Genomic DNA, 22027 nt, shown 5'->3' on the forward strand with positions numbered 1-22027 from the left:
ACCAGCAAGTGAATCTTTGGGCAGTGATCCAAAACAACAGACTCTGCTTTCTTGGTGGTGGCAAATGGGGACCCTTGTCTTGCTTCCCATGAGTAGACACTGAAGCCCTGGTGTCTGTCTTTGCTTCTCCTCTAGTTGCGTGTACTCTGCTTATTCCCTGACCCATAGTCTGTGGGGGTTGGGGGATGCCTCCCTGGTGGTGTCTTTGGGGCCCACAGATCAGAGCTCCCTCCCTCTGCCACTACGGACTGGTCTATTCCTTGCCTCCCCAGGGGCTTGGTTCCACCCCTCACAGCCGGGGCGGAGCAAAGCATTTCATCGTTTCTGACACCATTGGAAATGGGAATATTTTCTATATTTCTTGGCAGTTCCCCACAGGCTCTTTGCTGGTGTATAGAAGTGCCCTGATTTCTGTAGATTGATTTTGCATCTTGCAGCTTTCTTAAATTTGTATATTAGTTCGGAACATTTTTTCATGGAGCTTTTGGAGTTTTCTCCATATAAGATCATGTTGTTTACACACAAAGAGAATTTTACTTCTTTTTTTCTGGCATGAATGCCTTCTATTTATTTTTCTTGTCTAATTGCTTTGGCTAAGAGTCTCAGAATTCTGCTAAATAGAAGTTGTGAGGATGAGCACCCTTGTCCTGTTTCTGATTCTAATAGAGAAGCTTTCAGCCTTTCCTCACTGAATATGATGTCGGCTGTGGCCTTGCCATGAACAGCTTTCATTCTGTTGGGGAGCAGCATGGTAGATGGCTTTCTAATCTTGTAATTTCTGTATACACATCTGTCTTTGCACAAAAGATGCCCACTGATTAGGAAGGGGAGCACCCCTGCATGTTGGTGAGAATGTAAACTGGTGCAGCCCATCTGGGACACAGTCCAAAGCTTCCTCAAAATTTAAAAATAGAATTACCTGGTGATTAAGCAAGTGCTCTCCTAGGTGTTTACCCAAAAAACAGAAATACTAATTCAAAAGGATACCCACACCCGACGCTTATAGCAGCATTACTTATAATAGCCACACTATGGAAACAGCCCAAATGTCCATCAGTTGAACAGATAAAGAGGGTGTGGTGCATATATGCAATGGAATACTTTTCAGCCAAAAAAAGAATTAAATCTTCTTATTTGCAACAATGTGGGTGGAGCTGCCATGTATTATGCTACGGGAAATACATCAGTCAGAAATACATCAGAGAAATACCATACGATTTCAGTCATGTGGAATTTAAGAAACAAAGCAAGTTATAATAGGGGAAAAGGAGAGAGAAAGAGAGAGGCAAACAAAGAGATAGACTCTTAAATACCGAGAACAAGCTAATGGTTGCCAGAGGGGAGGTGGGTGGGGAATGAGTCAAAGAGGAGGTGAGGATTAGGGAAGGCATCAGGTGTTGTCTGGAATGTTCAATCAGTATAATGTACTCCTAAAACTAACAGTATACTGTATGTCAAATAACTGGAATTTATTTTATTTTTAAGGATTTTAAGGTTGATTTGAGAGAGAAAGGGAGACGGAGGATGAGCAGCGGGAGAGGCAGAGGGAGAAACAGACTCCCTGCAGAGCTCGAGAGGAGGCTGGATCCCAGGACTCTGGGATCATGACCAGAGCTGAAGGCGGAGGCTGAACCCACTGAGCCACCCAGGTGCCCCTATTTTTTAAATTTTAAAGGTTTATTTTTTTGAGAGCAAGGGAAGAGGGGAGGGGCACAGGGAGAGGATCTCCAGCAGATTCCCCCTTAAGCACGGAGCCCTTCGAGGGGCTCAATCCCTCGACCCTGAGATCAAGACCTAACAGAAACCAGTAAGCAGGCTGCCAACTGACTGAGCCACCCAGGTGTCCCAACTAACTATAATGTTCCTCTTGATATGGTGCATATAAAATTCAGGAAGGATTCTTCCCTCAAGAAATATAACCTGAAATCTATTTAAGCTTTGAGATTCATTATCCAATTTGTAGGAAATACAGGGTTTGGAGAAGTAACTGAAATGACACCATAAGGAAACAAAGTCAGAATGTGGGTGTTCTACAAGACAACAGGTCTGCTCTGGTGGTTTCTGCAGAGTCTGTATCATGGAAAAAACTGAGGGGGTAAGAGGACTGTTACAGTATGAACAGTTTCGCTTACTGAATCTTCAAAAATTGAACACAGCAGCTAGATCAGGAAATAGAACATTGCTGGCACCCTATAAGTTGTTGCTCTATTCCATTTATAAATGTCTTTTTTGTTAAAGATTTATTTATTTATTTGAGAGAGGCAAGGGGCAATGGGAGAGGGAGAGAAATCCTCAAGCAGACTCCCTGCTGAGTACAGGGCCGACATGGGGATCAGTCCCAGGACCCTGAGATCATGACCTGAGCCACAATCAAAGGCCAGCTGCCTAACTCACTGAGTCACCCCAGGTGCCCCCCATTTATAAATTTCTAATGTTGAATCACCATTGCTTTGCTGGTACAATTGGAACTTAGTTACGGTGTACTGTCTTATTCTATACACTGTTGGATTTCGTTTGAGAATAGCTTGTTTAGTATTTTTGCTTCTCTGTTCATGAGTATGATATTTTCATCTTTTTGTACTTTTGTTGTTCCTATTTCAATTTAAAGGTTTTACTAACCTCAGAATGAGTTGGAGCAATATTCCTTCTCTATTCTATGGATGAATTTGTATGGTTTTGAGATGATCAGTCTTGAAAATTCTGTGGAACTCTGACAAAACTGTGTGGAGCAGGAGACACTCCAGGAGGGAACTATAGTGCCAGTCCAACCAGGACCCCGATTGCAATGCCAATGATGGACCCCATAGGGAGGCCTGTGGTGTTTCTTCCATCTGAAATAAAAAGAAAAAGGGAGGGGTATGAGTCCAAAGTCAAATATGTGGAAACCAGGAGTGGCCATGTGGGAAGGGCCTGGTTAGGGAGGAAGGAAAGGCCATTGAGGTCTGGGAGGCATGTGTGTTGTCACCACAGTGTCCCCATCCCCTTGGTTGCTGCATCATTTCTGTTCCTCACAGAGTGAAACTCTGGACTTGCTTCAATTTTCACATTTTCCTCCCACCCGCAAGGGCCAAGGCTGGCATCCTGTTTATTTTCCTTTCACATTATGCCTCTTCCCCGTGTCTTCTGTTCCATCCTCACAGATGGTCTTAGAGGGAGGCCCTTACCTGTCCACTCAACACTGATTAAAGATAATAACACCAGATGACTGCTTTTGAGGTCTGCTCTGTGCCAGGCACGAGGGGAATATTTATGTTGACTCATCTGCTGCTTCCCTGCCCACGAGGGGCCAGGTGTCACACCCACTGTGCACAATGAGCAACTCAGTGTGTAAAGGGCTTCACTAATGAACAACTGAGTGTTTAAAGCGAGTACTATAATCAGTAAACCAGTGAAGGTCAGAGAGCTGGAACGTGATCAGACAACACTCATCCCAGTTCCCCGAGACATTACAGCTGGCAACAAAAATGTTAATAACCAAAGGACAATAGCTGCTAAATTGGACTGAGCCCCGAGTCTGAGTGTGACGCTGTCTCTGGATTTCATCTCATGAACTCATACTAACTATACTAACTACTCTCACAACTTCCCTGAGATCCAGCTGTTCTTTCCAGTTTTAGAGAAGAGGAAAATGAGGTTCAGGAGGTTGAATTTCTTGCCCGAGTTCCAACAACTAGTAAAAATCAGAACCAAGATGCTAACAAGATTCATCTGATTCTGGGGAATTTTACCCATATTGCCCTAGAGGCTCTGAAGGAGACTCCCACCTCCTGCAGGCTGCCACTCATTTCACGCCGCCTGCCATGAAATATTAGGGAGGAAGGGGCGAGTTCGAGGGTCACTCACAGCACACAGCCAGCCTCACAGGGTCACTTTTCCTGGAATCGCCTGGGTTGGAGACCTCACACTGGTAATTCCCGGCATCCTCCTTCCTGACAGGGCGTATGGTGAGGGTGCTGTTGTCCTGGGACAGTGTCATCCTCTCCGTGAGCTTTAGACTCTGGCCATTGAAGAACCAGTGAATGGAGACCCCAGTGTTGTTTGTGGAGCAGGTCAGGACCACAGAGTCCTTGTCTTCTGTGACTGTGGTGTTGCTGGCATGGAGAGAGGGCTTGAACACTGCCTCTGTAGGGAAACACAGGAAGTGACTGAATGAGAATGGGCTTGGGGCCCAGGTTATGCTCCTTCCTTTGAGATCTCTGCCACTCTGAGGGCCCCCATGAGCTCTGTGAAGGTGCCCCAGAGTATGGCCCTGCTGTGCAGAAGGATGAGTGTTTTTGTTCACGGACAGTCTGTAAGGAGAGGGCTGTACCTTCCCCTCTCACCCTCCGTCACATGTCTGCTCTGCTGAGACACCGCTGTAGTATCATCAACAAGAAACCTCGTAGCCCATGGGGCCAGCAACCTCATTATCATGAGGAATTTTTTCCCATGGGCTTCTGTGTGGTTTTCTTGAACTTTTGTGACATTAAAAGATAGGGCCTCATTCCTTATATTCCTTTCCATATATATTGGAGGAGGAAGGTTCACAGCCCTTCTTATCTCTGTGTCCAAGGCAGCTTCATATAAGGTAGGGAAGGCATTTACACTGTTATAATTTACTAGGAAATGAGAACCTCCTGCCCCATCTTCATTAACTTAGGAATCAAAGTTTTCAATCTACAAGATTTCTCACTCTGACGAAGACTTTTACTTACAGATCTGTGGCTTGACTCTCATGGTGAAGCACTTCTGCAGAGTGGTTACTATATACAGCATATTGGCACCCTTACAATATAAGGAAACTACTGCCTCATAAAAAAGGCCTTATATTAAACACACATCATCCCCCATGATGAAACATGGAAGCCTTTACTCTAAGATCAGGTAGGAGATAAACATGACAATTTCACTGCCTGTATTTGACACAGTACAGAAGTCCAGGCAAAAATAATTAGGAGGAGCACCTGGGTGGCCCAGTGGGTTAAAGCCTCTGCCTTTGGCTCGAGTCATGATCCCAGGGTCCTGGGATCGAGCCCCACATCAGGCTCTCTGCTCAGTGGGGAGCCTGCTTCCTCCTCTCTCCCTGCCTACCTTTCTCCCTACTTGTCATCTCTGTCAAATAAATAAATAAAATCTTAAAAAAATTTAAGAGTCAAATAGTAAAAGTCTAAAAACAAATGTAATACAAAAACTTACTGAAGCTGAATTTCCCAATGATTTTTTAGATATGATACCCAAAGCAAAGACAACAAAAGGAAAAAGCAGATGAATTGGATTACATCAAAATGGAAAACTTCAGTGCATCAAAAGACAGAATCTGGAGAGTGGTAGTACTAGTTATGGAATGAATAGGATATAGGGATGAAACGTACAACATAGGAAATACAGTCAATGGTATTTTGATCAGGCTGCATGGGGACAGATGGGAACTACACTGTATTGAATGAGTATAACATACAGAGTTGTCCAATCATTATGTTGTACACCTGAAACTATGTCACATCGTGTGTCACATAAAGGTCACTAACAAAGAAAATGTGAGGGCAAGGAAACATTTGCAAACCATATCTGTAAGAGGTTAATATCCGGATTACAGAAAGGACTTCTGCAGTTCAACAACAAAACACAACTTGACTAGAGGATTATTCTTCTCCATTTGCGAAGCCCCATTTTGTGCCTGGGGCTTTCTGGAACTGAGAAGCCCCTCCCCACATTCCAGGCTGGACCCAAGGTCTGCCTTGAGAAATCAGAGAGAAAGGGGAGGAAGCACCTGCAGACATGTAAAAGGAGAGTTCAGAGACAGACTTGGTATTTGCTTGTGACATAGCAAATGAGAAATAATTTCTATGCTCTTTTCCGAGAGACAGACAGACCTTCACCACAGCAATCCATGCAGATGCTCCAGGGACCCACTTACCAGAGACTGTGATAGTCTTGACTGTGGTCTTCTTGAGGCGAGTGCCAGAGTTAGAGGCAAGGCAGGTATAGGAGCCGCTATCATTCGCAGTGAGGTTGGGGATAAAGAGCGCCTGTGTGTCTGTCTGGGGCCTCCCATTGATAAGCCAAGAATACTGTGCAGGCGGGTTAGAGGTTGCGTGACAGGAGAGACTGAGGTTGGCCCCTGGATGGTAATAGGAGTCTGAGGGGGAAATGGTGGGGGCGTCCGGGCCATCTGGAGCAAACAGAATAAAGCCACAGTTGATGCAATGCAAGGGAAGGGGAAGCTCCTGGTCTGTACAAGGGCCACAGTGTCCCTCTGAGCTGGGTCCCAACCTCATTTTATAAAGTCCCAACCAGAAACCCTCTGTGTTCAGCCTGGTCCCCTCACAGGCTGGTGACCCTCTCAGGGAGGAGCAGCCTGTTCCCTCCTAGTCTTGGCTTAGGCCAGGCCTGCCCAGGTTTGCGTGGGACAAGCCGCTATGGCCAGCCTGGGGGTCCAGCTGAGAGTCATGGACTCGGACCCCAGAAGGATGGATGTGGGCTGGCCCCTGGCTGTGTGGATTTGGGCTGGCAGCCCGGCTTTGGGAGGAACGGAAGCTACTCACAGAGAACATTCAGGGTGAATGGGTCACTACGACCATCACTCACTGGGTTCCGAGTTTCACACACATAGGGTCCTGTGTCATCCCTTATGACACCATGTATAGTGAGAGTCCTGTTGTCCAGGGACAGCTCCAGCCTGGTGCTGGCCGGGCGGCTCTTACTGCTTTCTGACCACAGGTAGCTCGTGTCCTGAGTCTGAGGTTCACAGGTTAATAGCACAGAATCCACATTCTCCACGGGGTCGGAGTTGTTGCTTGTGATGTGGGGTTTGGGTAACTCCGCTGCGCAGACAACAGAAAGAATATTGCCCAAGGTGGTACCTGTGATTCCTCCACAGGCATCTTGAATCAGAGTTGGCATCTCTCACCTCTCAGCCAACTGGAGTCCTTCAAAGAATAAGGCAGATCTGTGTATCTCAAGACAAATGCATGAGGACCTGAGCCTCAGAGAAAGTAAACCCCATGGTCTGTGTGTCTGAGAGCACAGGCTGTCTCCAATGTCAATTACAGAGCAGCCTTTGGTTGTGGAAGACACAGGACAGAGTCAGAGACAGCCGTGGACCCCTCCTGGCTCCTCACTGACCTGACAACAGCACGGTGATGGGATCTGAGCAGAAATGATACTTGGAGACAACAGGAACAAGCTGGGAGGTCAGTCCAGGACTCAGGTCCCAAAGACCTGAGCTTTGCCCATTTGCTTGATAACGAGTGAGGCAGTGACCCTCATGAGGAAGTGACACCTCCCATGGCAGAGCCAAGTCCAATGACCGGCAGAGAGTGAGGGGATGAGCAGGAGGCAGGGGTGTTGAGGGAATGAACGACCCATCATCTCTTCAGAGAGGCGCCCTGGGTGCAGGATCCTAGGAGATCTGACCACCAGGCTCCCTGCCCTCATTGGAAGAAACTCCCACACCTTTCCCTCCTTCCTTCCCAAACAAAAGCAACTGAGTTTCCTACATGTGGATCCTGGGCTGGTTTCAGGGGCAGAGTGGGGAGCAGAAGGCCAATCCTTTCCCTGGACACCCAGTGGGAGGGCCAGGAACACACCAGGAAACAATCAGAAACAATCAGAAACAATCAGATCTCAAGTCCAGCACAGTGAGGTGAGGCTCAGGCATCTGAGGGGCGGCCAGCTTGTTCTGCCTCTGATTGCTGACAAAGGGTGTTGGGTTCCAGACCAAACACAAACACGGAGCGAGCCTCTATTTGCTCTCACCGCCCACACCAGCATCCCTCCCTCTGACGGAGGAGAGGACGGGGCTGTGTCTGCACACAGAACCGGGGTCACTCCCATCTGCTGCTCCTCAGTCTGTGTGACCCTGATTCAGTGACGGTGTCTCCCTGTGCCTTGGTTTCCCCTTAAAGCACCAGGAAGAATGGTAAATGACCTCTACTTTCTAGGCCTGTGCATTATCCTTTAAACAACCCCAAATACCTGACCCAAATTTGGGCTATAGCAGCTGGCCAATCAAACAGCAGCTGTTACTACTTTGCTCCACAAGAGAAGGCTCCCTGGGCTTGATTCTTGGAGGAGGAGGGGTGGCATGGAGCTTCTCTTTGCTCTGTTCCTCCCTGGCGGTGCTGCCCTTCCTCTGGTGTCCCCCAAATCCCCCAGAGCTAATGGACTGGGGGCTTTTTAGGTCTGTGCTGTCCATGCTGAGCCTCAGGTGAAGGACCAGGCTGGCCCCTCCCCCGATGTGGCTCTTGAGACTGAACCCTGGTTGGTGACCAGCTCAGGCAGCCAGATATGGTTGCTTCCAGTCAGGTCTGCCCAGGAGCCCCAACCCCATCCCGGCACAGATGCCCCAGGGTCACTAGAGTCAGGAGCCCTGAGACAGTGGTCTGGGATGAGCTCTGGTGAGGATCCCAGGCAGCCCCTCAGGTTGGCCCTGATGGATCTTGCAGAGTCTTTCTCAGATGATCCCAGAGTCTGGATTCCAGGAAAGGAATTCCAATCTTAGGAAGTTAGTCTCCACTGTGTGTCCTGCACTAAATGCTGGAACCCTCCTCCCACATGGGACATAGTGCAGAGAGGGATGGAGGCCCAGTCCTGGCCTGTCATCCTGTGTGAAGCAGGAATTCACCCCACCCAGCACCAGAAATAAGAAGGAATTACTCACGGAATACACGGAGCTGTCCAGTTACTTGTTCAACTTGAACATTTCTATTCACAATTTGTAGGGTGTAGTATCCTGTGTCATTCAGGGTGATGTTCCGGAAGAGCAGGGATCCATTGGGGTACACTGTCTCTCTGCCGCTGTGTGCAGGTCCTGGGATATTTACTTGTATGGCTACTACATATGCTACAATTTGACGGTTGGGCGCTATGCTTTCCCCTCTAAACCAAGTGAGACCTACAAGATCCGCAGGCAGATTGTGGACTTGCAGAAGGACGTCCTTCCCTTCGGCAGCACTGGGCGGCACGGACTCCACAGTGACTTGGGCAGTGGTGAGTGGGTTCCAGAGGGTTAAGAGCGAGACTAGGAGGGAAGGGAGCAGACGGATCAGGGTCTGGACCTGGGTGTCAGAGGGAAAGCTGGGGCCCTGCAGACGGAGCAGGTCCGCATCCCCTAGCCCTCTAGCCTCGGAGTGTGTGTGTGTGAGTGTGCACGGGTATCTGTGTGTCTATGCTGGTCAAGGTCAGCGGCATGACCGCACTGCTTCACCTCGGAACTTACTCCCTCTGTTTGGAACAACTTCCTCCCATGTCTGTGGCTCACTCCCTCACTGCCCTCAGATACCTGCTCACGCTCAGGGGAGCGTGAGAGGACTCGCTTGTGAGCGAGCGAGGCAGGCCTCGGGAGAGGCCTGCCCTGACCACCTCCTCTGAAGACCCTCTGTCTCCATGTCCTGACCTTTCCCTGTTCTGTTCCCTTCATGATGCTTGTCAGAACCTGACCTCACATTCTAGACGTCTTCGTCCCCACAGAAGTGAGCCTGGGGAGCAGGGACTCGTCTGATGTGTGCTGTACCCCCGTGGTGGGGCAGGCGGCAAATACCGGGGCTGAATGAATTGTCCCCAGGGCCCTCCAAGTCTGGCGCTTGTCAAGATCTCAGGTTGGTGGGAAGGGACAGCAGTTAGGGTCCCTGGTTGTTGTTATCATCAGTTTTCCAAATTCAGTGCTCAGTGATGAGTAACTTGGGGAACAGCCCGTGGGTCACCACCTCCAGATTCTGAGACAGTCCTGTCGCTGAGCGGCTCCCCCAGTCCTGCCCTGCTCCCTTGTCCCCTCTCAGAGTCCTGTCCTCCCTGGAGACCTCAGCCAGCCTTTCTCTCCCATCCTCCCACTCCCTCCCAGGGAACTGTCCCTCTCACCTGCCAGCAGGAGGTCCTGCCAGGGGACCCGTCCTCCTCGGGGAAGGGCCGAAGGGGGCTCCATGGTGCCCGCTGCCCGCTGCCCGCTGCCCGCTCTGTCCCTCCCTCTGTGAGAAGAGCTTCTGCTCCAGAAATGCTCAGGGAAGCAGTTGTCCCAATGTTGGCTCTGTCTTAAGTGGCCCCGGAGGCAGGAGTGTGGGGCGGGGTATCTGCCAGGGCCCCTCCTTTCCCCTCCCCTCGCTCCTCCACCCCTTACCTCCTTCCCCACTTCCTTGTCCCCTTCTTCCCCTTTCACTTCTGTCTACATTTCGATTCCCTGACAAGGGCTGAGGCCTCTCCCTCTTCAGCTGTGATTTCACACTACATGCAAGAGTACACACACCCCCTTGTTTGGACAAGCACAAGCCTGTCGCGTTGGGGTCTGGAGACCCACAGAGCTCAGGGTCAAGGTGCAGGGGCAGCGCCCCCACATCCCTCTCTCCTCTCCTTGTGGCTTTCCCCTTCAGCAGGAGCCTGGGGGCCGCCTCAGGAACTCCAGTCACCGGGATGTCACCCCTACTGTGCACTGGGATCACTGTGGAACTGTATCAAGACTGTGAATGCCCAGGGGACACCTAGAAATGCTGCTTCAGCAGATGCCCAGCCAGGCTGAGACACCATGATGTGGGGGTGTGGCCGCCTCTCCCCCTCCTGTGCCCATGGAGGGTCTGCAGATCCTGTGAAAATGCAGAGTCTGACTCAGTGGGTGTGGAGTGGACCCCAGAGTCTGCCTCTACTAAGCCCCCAGGTGATGCTGACCACCCTGGCCCAGGAAGCTCACTCTGAATAGCAAGACTGAGGGGGACCCAGTTCCCTTAGAGGATGGCCCTTCTCCCCACTCCCCTGCTGTGTCCTGGCCTTGAGTCTGTGGGCACCACACACAGAGCCCCAGGGTCCCCAGATCCCGGGGATGATTTCCGTTTGTAACAGAGAAGGCCAGCTGGGCACCCGTCTCCCCAGTGCTCTCATAGGCTCTGGGGAGGTTGGACTGATTCCTGGCGGAAAGGTCCCAGAGATGACTCTGGGGGTGAGAAAGGAGCAGGCTGGATGATGACAGGTGAGGGACCCATGGTCTATCCCCAGGTGTCCCCAGCCCAGCCTCTGCTTCCAGGGACACAGACCCAGGACCAGGTGTCTCAGGATCTCCAGTCCCAGGTGTGAAGGGAGTTCCCTGTGTGTCCTGGGAAGAGAAGAGATGGTGGGAGGTCAGGCGGCTGCGGCTCCTGGAAATGTTTTGAGGAGACCTTCCCTCTCTGTATCCTTTGGATGAACTGTGGCCCGGAGACAGTCTGTGTGCTCCTGAGCTTCCTGGGCAGTCTGTGTCCTCTGCCTGGGGGACCTTCCTGTGGTCACCCTGCTTTCTCCATGGGTGGTGCCAGGCAGGGCATGGGGAGCTGCACAGGGACCCCTGACAGATCAGTGTGCTGCTAGGGCCCTAGAAGGAGTACGCAGGACAGAACAGGCATGTGGGAGGGACCCAGAAGGGTCTGTGGGAGAAAGGGATGGAAACCAATCTCTTCTCTCTCTCCTCAGCCAAAGCCAACTTCAGGGTAATGTCCTGTGTGTTGTCTGCATGTCCCTATGTTGCCCCCTGGAGGCTAGTCTGGGCATAGCACCCGGGATGGTGACCAAAGGATGAGGGTCCCTGAGCCCTGGGCAGAGGTGAGGGATTGGTCAGCCTGGATCTTGGTCCCTGTGGGTTCTAGACTCTCTGACTCCATCCCAGGGCTCCATGAGCCCAGGGAGAAGATAGACATAGTCTAGAAGATTCCTGCTCTTGTGTCAGGAGAATTCTCCACCCAGAGGGATTTGCTCCCTCAGTAGGAGCTGTCTGTCCTCGAGATTTTGAGAATGACCTAGTAGGGGGTCTCTTGAGCCTTTGGGGAAAAAGCACTGGCCTGAGGGGCTGACCACTACAATGTCCTGTCTCCCCATCACAACAGGGAGGGGGAGCCATGTGTCCCTGTCTCTCCTCTGCTCTAGGTCTCCCCACAGGAACCAGGAGCTGGGGTGGCCCTACCCAGAGACTCAGCCCCAAGGAAATACAGGCAGATGCTGGGTTCTCCTGTCTTTCCTGCCTGGGAAGTTCACCCTCGTTCCCCAGGACACCTTGGGCTACTGAGACATCTTCAGGGAGACATAGCAGGTGTCCCCACAGACCAAGGGTCCTCAGGATGAGGAGTCAGCTCCTGATGTCTTTGGAGGTCAGGGTGGGGCTCTGAACTCCCCTGGTAGTAATTGCATCTAGAGTTTGTGATCCAGAATTTGTGCAAGGTCAGATCTCTCAGAGAAGAGGAAGGACACAGGCTGCCCACCCAGGCCTTCCAAAGGGAAAAGTCGTTCACAAGATCCAGATGGGAGGGGGTGTCCATGTTGTGGGAATGAATGGGGGTCTGACCTCTAACTGTAGAAGGCCCCTGTCCTCCCTCCTGAATCTAGGAGGGATTAAGGCCTGGAAGCTAACGGGGTCAGCTTCAGGCACATGCTGGCCTCCTCCCATGCTGATGCCAATGGCCTCAGTCTGCAGGGAAGAGGCTCTGACCCCAGGTTCACATGGGGGGACATTGTGTGCTTTCCCTCATGCCCTCAGTGAGTATTTACTGGGCATCTGTGACATGTCAGGCCCTGGGCTGGATCCTGGGAACTCCACAGAGAACAGTATAGATGTGGGCTCTGGACTCGTGGGGTTTACCCTGTACCAGGGCCAGCAGCACTAGAAAGTCATGGCACTGAGGAGTCAACTATAATCAAGAGGAGGGCCAGGAAGGGAAAGTATCTGATGCATCTGGAGCACGTCAGGGGGTCTTAGCTGATGGGGGTCCCATGGAGCACTCCTGAGAAAGTGACCTTTCAGCTGAGACTGGAAGCATGAGAGGACCTTTGCCCCTTGAAAGACAGATGGTGTGGAGGGACGAGCTGTTCACAGAGCGACCAGTCTCAGCGGGCAGATGCCTGGCTGGCCAGATGGGCTGGCGGGGTCCAGTGTAGAGAGCCTGGGGAGCCAGAAGGACTGTGACTGAGTGAGGCTATGGAGGCTCAGACCTGCTAGGCCGTGGAAGAGCTCTGCTGCCTCTGGTGAACTAGGACAGAAATGTGGGAGAAAGTCCCTGCTATCCAGTTTTGAATTTCAAAAAATTTGTACTTCACGTAATATTTCATATACAATTTTACAACTTTTTTGAGTTATACTTGACATATAAGAAACTCAACAGTGGGGGAGGAGTCAAGATGGCGGAGAAGTAGCAGGCTGAGATGACATCAGGTAGCAGGAGATCAGCTAGATAGCTTATCAAACCATTGCAAACACCTACAAATCCAACAGGAGATCGAAGAGAAGTAGAGCAACAATTCTATAAACAGAAAATCGACCACTTTTTGAAAGGTAGGACCAGCGGAGAAGTAAATCAAAAGTGACCAGAAGATAGACCGCAGGGTGAGGGGCCGGCTCCTGGCAAGCGGCGGAGCAATGGAGCACAATATCAGGACTTTTAAAAGTCTGCTCCATGGAGGGACAACGCTCCAGAGGCTAAACCGGGGGGAAGCCCACGTGGGGTCAGCGTGGCCCCAGGTCCCGCAGGGTCACAGAAGGATTGGGGGTGTCTGAGTGTCGCAGAGCTCACAGGTATTAGAGCGGGGAAGCTACAGCTACAGAGACAAAGCTGAGGAGTGAGCTCTCAGATCGAGGTTACCTTGAACTGGTCACAGGCTGGGTGAGCTTGGAGCGTGGCTGGAGGCCACGGAGACGGAAGCAACTGGGCGCTTTTCTCCAAGTGCGAGCAATTGAGCACTTTCCTCCAAGCGCAACCAGAGGCCAGGGAGATGGGGGTGGTTGGATGCTTTTCTCTGAGGGCGCACTGAGGAGCAGGACCCCGAGCTCTCGGCTCCTCCAGGCTGGAGATTGGGAGGCCGCCATTTTTATTCCCATCCTCCGGAACTCTACGGAAAGCGCTCAGGGAACCAAAGCTCCCGAAAGCAAACCCGAGTGGATTACTCAGCCCGGCCCCTGGTAAGGGCTGTGCAATTCCGCCTGGGGCAAAGACACTTGAGAATCACTACAACAGGCCCCTCTCCCAGAAGATCAACAAGAAACCCAGCCAAGACCAACTTCACTTACCAAGGAGAACAGCGGAATTCCAGAGGAGGAGAAAGCAAATCTTATCTGGACAAAATGACAAGACGGAAAAACTCATCGCAAAAAAAGAACAAGAGGCAGTACTGAAGGCTGGGGACCTAATCAATACAGACATTGGTAATATGACAGATCTAGAGTTCGGAATGACAATTCTCAAGGTTCTAGCTGGGCTCAAAGAGAATAGATAGAGAAGATATTAGAGATATTAGAAGATATTAGAGAAACCCTTTCTGGAGAGATAAAAGCCCTTTCTGGAGAAATAAAAGAACTAAAATCTAACCAAGTTGAAATCAAAAAAGCTATTAATGAGGTGCAATAAAAAATGGAAGCTCTTACAGCTAGGATAAATGAGGCAGAAGAAAGAATTAGTGACATAAAAGACCAAATGACAGAGAATAAAGAAGCTGAGCAAAAGAGAGACAAATAAATACTGGACCACGAGGAGAGAATTCGAGAGATAAGATGACACAACATTATAATAATTGGGATTCCAGAAGAAGAAGAAGGAGAGAGGGTAGCAGAAGGTATATTGGAGAGAATTGTTGTAGAGAATTTCCCTAATATGGCAAAGAGAACAAACATCAAAATCCAGGAGATGCTAAGAACGCCTCTCAAAATCATTAAAAATAGGTCCACACCTCGTCACCTGATAGTAAAATTTACAAGTCTTAGCGACAAAGAGAAAATCCTGAAAGCAGCCAGGGAAAAGAAGTCTGTAACATACAAGGGTAAAAACATTAGATTGGCAGCAGAACTATCCACAGGGACCTGGCAGGCCAGAAAGTACTGTGTGATATATTCAGAGCACTAAACGAGAAAAACATGCAGCCAAGAATACTATATCCAGCTAGGCTATCACTGAAAATAGAGGGAGAGATAAAAAGCTTCCAGGACAACCAAAAACTGAAAGAATTTGCAAACACCAAACCAGCTCTACAGGAAATATTGAAAGGTGTCCTCTAAGCAAAGAGAGACCCTAAAAGTAGTAGATCAGAAAGAAACAGAGACAATATACAGTAACAGTCACCTTACAAGCAATAGTTACCCTGAATGTTAATGGGCATTTATGCCCCAATCAAAAGACACGGGGTATCAGAATGGATGAAAAAAAAAAAACAAAACCCATCAATATGCTGCCTACAAGAAACTCATCTTAGACCCAAAGACACCTCCAGATTTAAAGTGAGGGGATGGAAAACAATGTACCACGCTAATAGACATCAGAAGAAAGCTGGGGTGGCAATCCTTATATCAGATCAATTAGATTTTAAGCCAAAGACTATAATAAGAGATGAGGAAGGACACTATATCATACTCAAAGTGTCTGTCCAACAAGAAGACTTAAAAATTTTAAATATCTATGCCCCTAACATGGGAGCAGCCAACTATATAAACCAATTAATAACAAAATCAAAGAAATACATCAATAATAATACAATAATAGTAGGGGACTTTAACACTCCTCTAACCGAAATGGACAGATCATCTAAGCAAAAGATCAACAAGGAAATAAAGGCCTTAAATGACACACTGGACCAGATGGACATCACAGATATATTCAGAACATTTCATCCCAAAGCAACAGAATATACATTCTTCTCTAGTGCACATGGAACATTCTCCAGAATAGACCACATCCTGGGTCATAAATCAGGTCTCAACCGGTACACACAGATTGGGATCATTCCCTGCATATTTTCAGACCACAATGCTCTGAAGCTAGAACTCAATCACAAGAGAAAATTTGGAAAGAACCCAAATACTTGGAGACTAAACAGCATCCTTCTAAAAAATGAATGGGTCAACCAGGAAATTAAAGAAGAATTGAAAAAACAAATGATAATGAAAACACAATGGTTCAAAATCTGTGGGACAAAGCAAAGGCAGTCCAGAGAGGAAAATATACAGTGGTACAAGCCTTTCTCAAGAAACAAGAAAGGTCTCAAATACACAACCTAACCCTACACCTAAAGGAGTTGGAGAAAGAACAACAAAGAAATCCTAAATCCAGCAGGAGAAGAGAAATCATAAAATCAGAGCAGAAATCAATGAAATAGAAACTAAAAAAAAAAAAAAATAGAACAAATCAATGAAACTAGGATCTGGTTCTTTGAAAGAATTAATAAGATTGACAAACCCCTGGCCAGACTTATCAAAAAAGAAAAGAGAAAGGACCCAAATAAATAAAATCATGAATGAAAGAGGAGAGATCACAACCACACCAAAGAAATACAAACAATTATAAGAACATACTATGAGCAACTCTACGCCAACAAATTTGACAATCTGGAAGAAATGGATGCATTCCTAGAAACATATAAACTACCACAACTGAACCAGGAAGAAATTGAAAACCTGAACAGACCCATAACCAGTAAGGAGATTGAAACAGTCATCAAAAATCTCCAAACAAACAAAAGTCCAGGGCCAGACGGCTTCCCAGGGGAATTCTACCAAACATTTAAAGAAGAATTAATTCCTATTCTCCTGAAACTGTTCCAAAAAATAGAAATAGAGGGAAAACTTCCAAACCCTTTTTATGAGGCCAGCATCACCTTGATCCCAAAACCAGACAAGGATCCCATCAAAAAAGAGAATTACAGACCAATATCCTTGATGAATACAGATGCGAAAATTCTCACCAAAATACTGGTCAATAGGATCCAACAATACATTAAAAGGATTATTCCCCACGACCAAGTAGGATTTATTCCAGGGCTGAAAGGTTGGTACAACATCCGCAAATCAATCAATGTGATACAATACATTTATAAAAGAAAGAATAAGAACCATATGATACTCTCAATAGATGCTGAAAAAGCATTTGACAAAGTACAGCATCCCTTCCTGATTAAAACTCTTCAAAGTGTAGGGATAGAGGGCACATACCTTAATATTATCAAAGCCATCTATGAAAAACCCACTCAATGGAGAAGAACTGAAAGCTTTTCTGCTAAGGTCAGGAACATGGCAAGGATGTCCATTATCACCACTGCTATTCAACATAGTACTAGAGGTCCTAGCCTCAGCAATCAGACAACAAAAAGAAATTAAAGGCATCCAAATCGGCAAAGAAGAAGTCAAACTATCACTCTTTGCAGATGATATGATACTATATGTGGAAATCCCAAAAGGCTCCACTCCAAAACTGCTAGAACTTCTCCAGGAATTTGGTAAAGTGTCAGGATATAAAGTCAATGCACAGAAATCAGTTGCATTTCTTTACACTAACAACAAGACAGAAGAAAGAGAAATTAAGGAGTCAGTCCCACTTATAATTGCACCCCAAACCCTAAGATACCTAGGAATAAACCTATCCAAAGAGGCAAAGAATATATACTCAGAAAACTATAAAGTACTCATGAAAGAAATTGAGGAAGACACAAAGAAATGAAAAAATGTTCCAAGCTCATGGATTGGAAGAACAAATACTGTGAAAATATCTATTCTACCTAAAGCAATCTACACATTTAATGCAATCCCTATCAAAATCCCATGCATTTTTTTCAAAGAAATAGAACAAACAATCCTAAAACTTATATGGAACCAGAAAAGACCTTGAATAGCAAAAGGAATATTGAAAAAGAAAGCCAAAGTTGGTGGCATCACAATTCCAGACTTCAAGCTTTATTACAAAGCTGTCATCATCAAGACAGTAAGGTACTGGCACAAAAACAGACACACAGATCAATGGAACAGAATAGAGAGCCCAGAAATAGACCCTCAACTCTATGGTCAACTAATCTTCGACAAAGCAGGAAGGAATGTCCAATGGAAAAAAGATAGCCTCTTCAACAAATGGTGCTGGGAAAATTGGACAGCCACATGCAGAAAAATGAAATTGGACTATTTCCTTACACCACACACAAAAATAGACTCAAAATGGATGAAGGACCTCAATGTGAGAAAGGAATCCATCAAAATCCTTGAGGGGAACACAGGCAGCAACCTCTTTGACCTCAACCGCAGCAACTTCTTCCTAGGAACATCGCCAAAGACAACAGAAGCAAGGGCAAAAATGAACTACTGCGATTTCATCAAGATCAAAAGCTTTTGCACAGCAAAGGAAACAGTTAACAAAACCAAAAGACAACTGACAGAATGGGAGAAGATATTTGCAAACGATATATCAGATAAAGGGCTAGTATCCAAAATCTATAAAGAGCTTAGCAAACTCAACACCCAAAGAACAAATAATCCAATCAAGAAATGGGCAGAGAACATGAACAGACATTTCTGCAAAGAAGACATCCAAATGGCCAACAGACATGTGAAAAAATGCACCACATCACTCAGCATCAGGGAAATACAAATCAAAACCACAATGAGATACCAGGTCACACCAGTCAGAATGGCTAAAATTAACAAGTCAAGAAATGACAGATGCTGGCGAGGATGCAGAGAGAGAGGAACCCTCCTGCACTGTTGGTGGGAATGCAAGCTGGTGCAACCACTCTGGAAAACAGTGTGGAGGTTCCTCAAAAAACTGAAAATAGTGCTACCCTATGTCCCAGCGATTGCACTACTGAGTATATATCCTAAAGATACAAACGTGGTGCCCCAAAGGGGCACGTGCACCCGAATGTTTATAGCAGCAATGTCCACAATAGCCAAACTATGGAAAGAACCTAGATGTCCATCAACAGATGAATGGATAAAGAAGATGTGGTATATATACACAATGGAATACTATGCAGCCATTAAAAGAAATGAAATCTTGCCATTTGTGACGACGTGAATGGAACTAGAGGGTATTATGCTTAGCGAAATAAGTCAATCAGAGAAAGACAACTATCATGTGATCTCCCTGATATGAGGAAGTGGAGATGCAATGTGAGGGGGTTGGGGGGCAGGAAAAGAAAAAAATGAAAGAAGATGGGATTGGGAGGGAGACAAACCATAAAAGACTCAATCTCAAAAAACAGACTGAGGGTTGCTGGGGGGAGGGGGAACAGGAGAGGCTGGTGGGGATATGGACACTGGGGAGGGTATGAGCTATGATGAGTGCTGTGAAATGTGTAAACATGGCGATTCACAGACCTGTACCCCTGGGGATAAAAATACATTATATGTTTATTAATGAAGGAGCAGGAGGCTGGCTGAGGACAAAGCAAAAGCTGGCGCCTTGCACCCCCCCCTTCACCCGCTCCCCTCCATATGTGTAGCATTCCTCAGGCACCCCTGACTGCCATAAAACGATAAATAGTTAACTTGCAGAGATCACAGTCCTGCAAGGTAGGAGTCTCCCTTGGTTCGCAAATGACCTTGAGATTTACAACAAAGAAGTTACCTTATCAATAGCCCTAATGTCACCCTCCCCTCCATGAAAAATGGAAGGAGGCGGAGGTAGAAGGAAAAGTAAATAAAGTTAAATTTCTTCTAAACCTAAATCTCATTAACAAGGATGCTTGATAGCAGGAATGTAACATTCCACCAGGAGACTCCCAATTGTCTTTACTTGATAAGTAACCAGGCCTCCAATATCCTGGTAGTGCTTTTTTTTCCGCATGCGTGGGCTAACCGGCCAGTTCTGCTTCTGTAAGATTGCTTTGTCTGCTTTTGCGCGGGGTCCCCTGACCCAATCCACTGACGCGAAGTATGCCTGTTCAAACTATCAATCAATCAGCTCAGCCCCACCCGAAACTTGTTTGTATCTGTCTATAAAAATCCTGCACCAACCCAGCTCTGGACCTCTCGGCGTTATCGGCAACGAGCGGCGCAGAGGTCCAGGTTCGAACCTGCAATAAACGACCCTTGCTGATTGGCTTTGACTCACGTCTCTGGTGGTCTTTTAAGGTGGGGGTAATATTCAATTGGCATTTCATTAAAAATCAATTAATTAATTAAAAACAAAACAAAACACACAAAAAAAGAAACTCAACAGGGGCACCTGTGTGGCTCAGTTGATAAAAGTCTCCTTTTGGCTCAGATCCTGGGATGGAGCCTGTGGTGGGCCCCTGCTCAGCACATAGTCTGCTTCTCCCTCTCCCTCTGCCCCACTCGTGTTCTCTCTCTCTCTAAAAATAAGGAAATAAATCTTTAAAAAATACTATTGGGGGGGCTCCTGGGTGGCTCAGTGGGTTAAGCCTCTGCCATCAGCTCAGGTCATGATCCCAGGGTCCTGGGATGGAGTCCCACATCGGGTTCCTTGCTCAGCAGGGGGTCTGCTTCTCCCTCTGCCTCTGCCTGCCACTCTGCCTGCCTGTGTACACACATACACTCTCTCTCTCTCTCTCTCTCTGACAAATAAATAAAATAAAATAATAAAAGTTAAAAATTAAAAAAAAGAATCTTTCTGGATTCTGTGTGCAGAAGATACACTGCAGAGAGGCTAAGGCCACCGGTAAGGAGACTGTTGCAATTTAATCCAGGTGAGAGACACAGGTGTTTTGGACCAGAGTGGCACTGGTGGAGGTGGTGACAAGTGGTCTGATTCTGGGTATACATTGAAGATGGGAGTCAAATAGGATTTTCTTGCAGATTATATGTAAAATGCAAGAGAAACAGGAGTAGGGATGACTCCAAGACTGTTGGCCTGAGTAGCTGGAGGAAGTAAGTTGCCATTTATCTGGAAATGAAGAAGACAGCAAGAGGAACACACTTGGGGTGTAGGTGGGGGGAGGCGAGGAGAGATATTAGGAACTTAGCTTTGGGTATGTTAAATTTGAGCTTTTTGGACATCCAAACATTGATGATAAATAGGTATTTGGATATATGAGGTTGAAGAGAGAAATGTGGAAATGCAGGTAGTATTGTAGGTAGGTAGTATTGTAAAGCCTTAAGATGGGCCAGCAGCATGGAGTGCAGGTGGGGCTGGATAATAAAGAAGAGAGGGCGGAGAACTGAGCCTCAGGGCTCTCCAGCATCTAGAGAGTGGGAAGATGATAAACATGACAAAACGTTTGTTCTTCACAGGGCAACTGGAGAGGCAGGAGGAAAGCCAAGCGTGCTGGCAGGTAAACACGTGCGGGTGTAATTCAGGTTAAGATGAACACTCAGAATTAGACATCAGCTTTAGTAACATGGAGGTTACCTTTCAAGGAGTTTTACTAAAAAGAGGTGGAAGGTTTAGGAAGGAGTGGAATCAAGACAGGGTATATTTTTTTAATAGGATGAGAGAACTGGTAGCATGTTTGCATTCTGATGCGAATCAGTCAGTAGAAGGGAAAACTGAGCTCCAGCAGATAACTTCCCAGTCTGAGTGGCAGGAATCCAAGAAGGAGACCGGCCTCTAATGGCCCTCCCACGTGGGCATCCCCTCCTTACCCTTGGGTGCAGGAGATACAGCCCCTTCCTCATCCTTTTCAGGATCCATGGCATTCTATAATGGTCATGTCTGTGCTCCTGACTAACGCACTCAAACAGAATGAAGTATGACCCAAATAAAGAGTCCTATTGAGAATGAACCAAAAACACTGTATCACACTAGGCAGGAAAGTACTACAGGAACAGAATCCATGACAACTGTGATTCCTGAGTAGTCACCCCACCTGGTATAACCTGGCCTCCAGACTGGGGATAAGAAGGGAAGCTGGAACCCTTGAGCATGAGGCAGAGCCATCAGGATAGATGGGAGTCTGTGTCATTCCTGCTGCCTCTATCTTGGTGGTGTGGGTGTCCTGCAGGCGAGGCTGGTGTCCTTTGTCACATAGCTAAACACACACCTGGCCTAGGAGTTGGAGGAGCTGAAAGAAGGCGCAGGGCAAGGTGAACCAGCAGAAGAGCAACAACTGGGGAGAGCCGCACAAATGCCTACCTGGATCTTCCAGGTGAAACTGCAAGATGGTGGCCATTTCCAGCAAAAATGTCTCCTGTGGCCCAGCCTCGAGGGAAACCTCCAGGGAAGGGAATTCTGGGAGATGTAGTTCAGTCTAGCCAAGTCGACCTCTTACAAAGTCACTCCAGCTTTCACAGGCCTGAGTATCCTGCCCTGGGTGTGTGTTCTTGCAACCAGGAGTCCCAAGAGGCCAGGGATAGATGGCATTCTTATCTGGAGACTGGCACAGAGGAGGGGCCCAG

At 47.7% G+C, this 22027-nt stretch overlaps 1 protein-coding gene across 10 annotated transcripts in view; it reads right to left on the reverse strand.

Moving 5' to 3' along the window:
- Positions 1–10056, reverse strand: part of LOC116579471 (doublesex- and mab-3-related transcription factor C2-like) — an 84834-nt gene extending 74778 nt beyond the window's left edge. For 4 of the 10 annotated variants that reach the window (XM_032324902.1, XM_032324903.1, XM_032324899.1 and 1 more), the window contains exons 1-5: positions 9838–10047; positions 8642–9001; positions 6525–6803; positions 5897–6151; positions 3844–4122 (exon numbers count right to left, since the gene is read on the reverse strand). In XM_032324902.1, coding sequence (XP_032180793.1) covers positions 3844–4122; positions 5897–6151; positions 6525–6803; positions 8642–9001; positions 9838–9901 — 1237 coding nt within the window. In that variant the 5' untranslated portion in view covers positions 9902–10047. Of the gene's footprint in view, positions 1–2342; positions 2832–3843; positions 4123–5896; positions 6152–6524; positions 6804–8641; positions 9002–9837 lie in introns of those variants that run through there. The other 6 variants (XM_032324898.1, XM_032324901.1, XR_004281288.1 and 3 more) reach the window with 5 other exon arrangements.
- Between the last annotated feature and the right edge of the window lie 11971 nt (positions 10057–22027).

This window comes from Mustela erminea, chromosome 19 (genome assembly GCF_009829155.1).
Source record: "Mustela erminea isolate mMusErm1 chromosome 19, mMusErm1.Pri, whole genome shotgun sequence".
NCBI classification, from domain to species: domain Eukaryota; kingdom Metazoa; phylum Chordata; class Mammalia; order Carnivora; family Mustelidae; genus Mustela; species Mustela erminea.